At 37.2% G+C, this 4,875-nt stretch overlaps 1 protein-coding gene across 1 annotated transcript in view; it reads left to right on the plus strand.

The window, feature by feature from the left end:
* LOC125040017 overlaps window positions 1–3,102 on the plus strand; it is a 15,654-nt gene extending 12,552 nt beyond the window's left edge. Inside the window, exon 2 of the mRNA XM_047634428.1 lies at window positions 222–3,102. Coding sequence (XP_047490384.1) covers window positions 367–2,904 — 2,538 coding nt within the window. The 5' untranslated portion in view covers window positions 222–366 and the 3' untranslated portion in view covers window positions 2,905–3,102. The remainder of the gene's footprint in view (window positions 1–221) is intronic.
* The last annotated feature ends 1,773 nt before the right edge of the window (window positions 3,103–4,875 follow it).

A 4,875-nucleotide genomic window follows, 5' to 3' on the forward strand; every position in this document is an offset into this window, starting at 1 on the left:
AATTGAACTAGAATAAAACGAAATCTACACATAATGATTCTGAAGTAAATCTGAATGTCCTCGAAGTACATATAAATATAGTTATTCTAATTTACCGATGAATCTTCGGATAAGACAGCTGTAAGAAAAAAACATTTTTTCTGTTTATCAATATGATCAAGTTTAGAAAACACTAAAATTCTATGTTGAAATCACTAAAGTTGTATGTCTCTTGTTTCCAGACGTGGCTATGACAGTGAAAACGGTTGAATATTCAAGAAAAAAAGACAGCGATCCGGGCGAACTTGAGGAGATTGCAAACACCCACCACATTTCTCTGGTCCCTAGCTACCCGTCGCCTCTGTTCGCTAACCACACTCCAGGACAATGCCACTCACCAGACACATAATCAACGGTTTCCGGTACCAAGTGGCTGTGAACGAACACGGCCGGAACGCACTGGTTGAGGTTTTGAAGTGGACATACAAGGGAGGAAGCCTGAGCGTCAAAAAGTACTTCGAAACACAGGGAGGTACGAATAAGAAATTCAAAGAGATATTTAATGCTGAACAACGTAACATACTGAATAAAGAAACCCCATATTTGCTAAACGTTGATGCAACCTTTAAGGAATATGACCTTTCTCTCCTTTATACCATTCTACGGAACTTTTGTGGGCTGGAGGGACCCAACTCAGACGCATGGAAGAATCCTGCTTCAGGGAAAAAACTGGAATACCTTATATGTAGGCTAAAGCAGGAGCGTAACGATATTGCACATATAAAGGTTATCAAAGAATTAACTGATAGAGAGATTATAAAGAAGCTGAAATGGCTGAAGTGCCTCTTATCAAGAATTATCAGAACATCCGGCACCATTTCTAGGAAGCAACCACACATCCCACGTACTCTGATCCAGGGAATCAAACAGGAGTTTAAGCAGATATTAACAAAGGTACTGGAGCCATTAGATCGTGATGACCACTCCTTGCTACCACAGCTACGAAAAGAGCTTATGAAATTTCGAAATATTATCGAAGAAAAAATCAAAGAGGACAGTTGTATAGAACTGCGTAAGCTTTACCCTGACCTATGGGATGTTACCCTTGCGAAGTGGCTGTATCCAGATCTGACAGTGCGCCCAAGCCTAAATTTTACCAACTTGATCATCAAAGAAGACACGACACGTTCCTTGCCCTTCGACACGCACCCACGAACCATATCCCATGAGGACATTCTTCAAGTGAGGCGCAGTAATGGTGATCTACCTGAAGTACTGATTATATCAGGTGAAGGAGGTATGGGGAAAACAACCCTCCTTAAATTCCTGCTTGAGACTTGGGTGGAACACCCAAAGCAAATCAAAGGACTTGAAAATATTTCACATCTGATGTACTTCCAGCTTCGAGGCTCTAACATCAGCAATTTGAGGGATTTGCTAAAGATTTTGCTTCCAAACACTTTTAAGGAAACCGGAGTTAAGATAGAGTATTTTGAAGACTTCTTCTTGAATTTCAGTATAATCTTTCTTCTGGATGGTTATGATGAAGCAAACGAAAATTCAAAGAAACTTGTCAATGACCTACTAAAGTTTCAACGAAACAATATCCGTTTTGTGATAACTACCAGGCCAGGCTGCTTGAGCGATCTGATTCCTATTACAGAGCAAAGAAAGAAGGTAATGAACATTGAAATCAAGGGAATACAGAGGAAAGACCGTATGTCTTTTGTAGAAAGAACATTATCTGTGATTGAACCTAAACCAGACCACATAGATGCATTGAAGGTCAATATCATTGCAAATCTAGACACCCTGCAAATGGACTTGGATGAGCTGGACATCCCTCTGACAATAACACTTGTGATTATTCGGGAGTTGAAAAATCCCACCGAACGCACTACAGATATCTATGAGGATTTGACAGTACTCATGATGGGCAAAATCACAGACAGATTAGCAGTGCAAGAGTATTCTGATGCTGCAAACAAGGTAAAGAAATATTTCAGTACCCTGAAGAAAGTATCCCTTCGTGGTCTGAAAAGAAAAGAACATGACCTGTGGCCTGACACATTGCAGGAATTGGAAGATGCGTGTGAAAAGCTGGAAGTGCCACACATAGACATGTTATCTGGATTTTTCAGTTCAAAGAGAACCTGGAACGGTGCATCATATGAACAAACTTGGTCCTTCCCACACAATAAGTTCCAAGAACACTGGGCAGCTGGATTTATTGTCACACAGTTTTCAGATTGGAGAATGGAAGAAATTAGAGAGCCAAATAAGGAAGATGTTGTTGGATGTATACAGAATCACCCTTTTATAAAATTGTTCTTTGAAGACTCTGAAGAAGCAGGGCAATTTTTTAAAAACAGTGAAAGTGACAGAGAAGATATGTTCATCGATCTTATGTGCAAAGTAGTAAGTATTTCGATGAAGAGTCAAAAAACACTGCTTTGGGCATTCACTAATCTTCTTCTATACAGCAAATGTTCTCGTCCAGTAAAAAGAAAGAAATGTGACAAATTGTGCCGATTACTGCGAGCATCAGGGAATGCAACAAACATGTTAGAGATGGTGATTGTTGCACTGCAAGACATTGATGACACAGACATATTAGGAAGCTTCTATAAAGAAATAGTAGCATTAACAGACCTCCTTAGGCCTCAACACGTTATTCGGCCAACGGAAGACGAACCCGAAGGAGACCATATATGTGATGTGGATTCTGCCTTGCACCAGCTGGTCAAGCGAAATGTCGAAATCGTGACACAAGAGAAACTTGAAGATGAAACAGTCCCAAAATTATTGCATTTTGCACAAAATGCCTTTGATACCGTCAAGAAGATGATGGATTCAGAAACAGCATCTGAAGGAATCCACGAATTGGTATCAAGTTTGCCTAAATTACTAGATGCATTCAAGTAGTATTCAACTATCCGTCTAATGCTCGCTAACAGGACAGGTTACCATGTACAGAATGTGTATTCATTTCAATATTTGTATTAATGCGTGTAAGCAAATGAAGTAATTGATCGTAGCGACCATAGTGACGATATTTTCCCATTTCAATATACAAGTATATATGTAAGATTTGCCTATTGTAATAAATATTATTTTATTCAATTATCATTTTTACTTAGCCTTCATGTAGTTGTGAAAGTAGATAGCAAAGACTGTTGCATATGAAGATGTTGCAATGGATAATAGAAAATGATTAGGGCAGTAGCACCAACACAACTTAATAACAGCAAGAAAGGTGATTTTGACATATTTAACCACCTAATTAAAACCTAAGATCGACATTAAGAGTGATAACACTGTTCAAAAGCTCTTTTTAACTACTTACTGCTACTGTTACTACTATTACTGCTACTAAAAAGAATGACAAGACATCAACTATAATAGTAGCAACAAGAAAACTTAATATAAGTATGATATTGCATTAATCATGTGCAAAACGACTGGCTTTGTATATATTATACCGATTTACAACAGTCTCCACGTCAAACCGAATGCTCAATCACATCCGCTCTGCCTCGTGGGCGGTCGCGAAACGTTCGCCCCGCCAGCCGGATATACCAAAACAAAGAAACAAAGAGATAGAGAGGTTTATATATATAGATAGATAGAGATAGAGGGATAGAGAGATATAGTTAGAGGGATACATAAAGAGTAGGGAGGGAGAGAGGAAGAGCAGAAAATGATTATATACATGAAAATATAGTTACAAATGTGACACACTAACAGATACACTTGCGTAGACACGCACACGCAGCCATTCCATCACACTCACTTATGCATGCGGACATACACTTGCCACGGTGGATAAACAACAACAATTAAATTTACTCCTCGATTGCAGCCATTATGATGATAAGAATCACAATGTTTAATATTGAGCACAACCAAGATAATTTTCTTATACTGAGAATCCCCCCACCCCCTCCATTCACAAAGGTCATTTGACAATTCCGATAGACTTAATGATTTCCTTGTTGTTATTATATAACTTGACAGTCTGCAGGGCTGTATACACACACACACACACACACACACACACACACACATACACACATACATACATATATATATATATATATATAAGTTCTCTCTATATATAAATTTATATATGTATACATACATATGTATATATTTATATATATGTGTACGTACACACACACACATATATATATATATATATATATATATATATATATCATATAAATATGTAAATATTTACACAAGATATATGTATGTATATATTAATTATGTAAGTCTATCTATTTGTACGCACACGCACACACACACACACACACACACACACACACACACACACACACACACACACACACACACACACACACACACACACACACACACACATACACATAGATATAAATATATATATATATATATATATATATATATATACGTATATATATATGTATATATAATATATGTATAATATATAATATATATATACACATTTCTATTTATATATCCCTTCATAGTCATATAAAATCACACACATAATATATGTGTGTGTGTGCGCGCTCGCGCGTTACTGATCTACCTAGTTGATTCGATACGGGAGAAGCGTTATGCTCCGATGATCCCGTCTGCTATATTTAAATTAGCATATAACTTTTTAAATTGATGCACGCTTTTGGCACACACTTATTTGGAAGATTATTCCATGTTTCAATGGTTCTGTTTGGGAAACTGAACTTCTTGACATCTTTCTCGTCCTTTTTGTGTTCAAAACTATAACGACTGCTTTGTTTAACTTCACCCTTCCTGTAGTATTGTTAAATATCATTATCATATCACCTCTTTTTCTCCTTTCTTCCAAAGTTGTAAGACCTATTTTCTGTAGTCTTTCTTCGTAGCTCATAT

This window comes from Penaeus chinensis, chromosome 28 (assembly GCF_019202785.1).
Source record: "Penaeus chinensis breed Huanghai No. 1 chromosome 28, ASM1920278v2, whole genome shotgun sequence".
Lineage (NCBI taxonomy): Eukaryota > Metazoa > Arthropoda > Malacostraca > Decapoda > Penaeidae > Penaeus > Penaeus chinensis.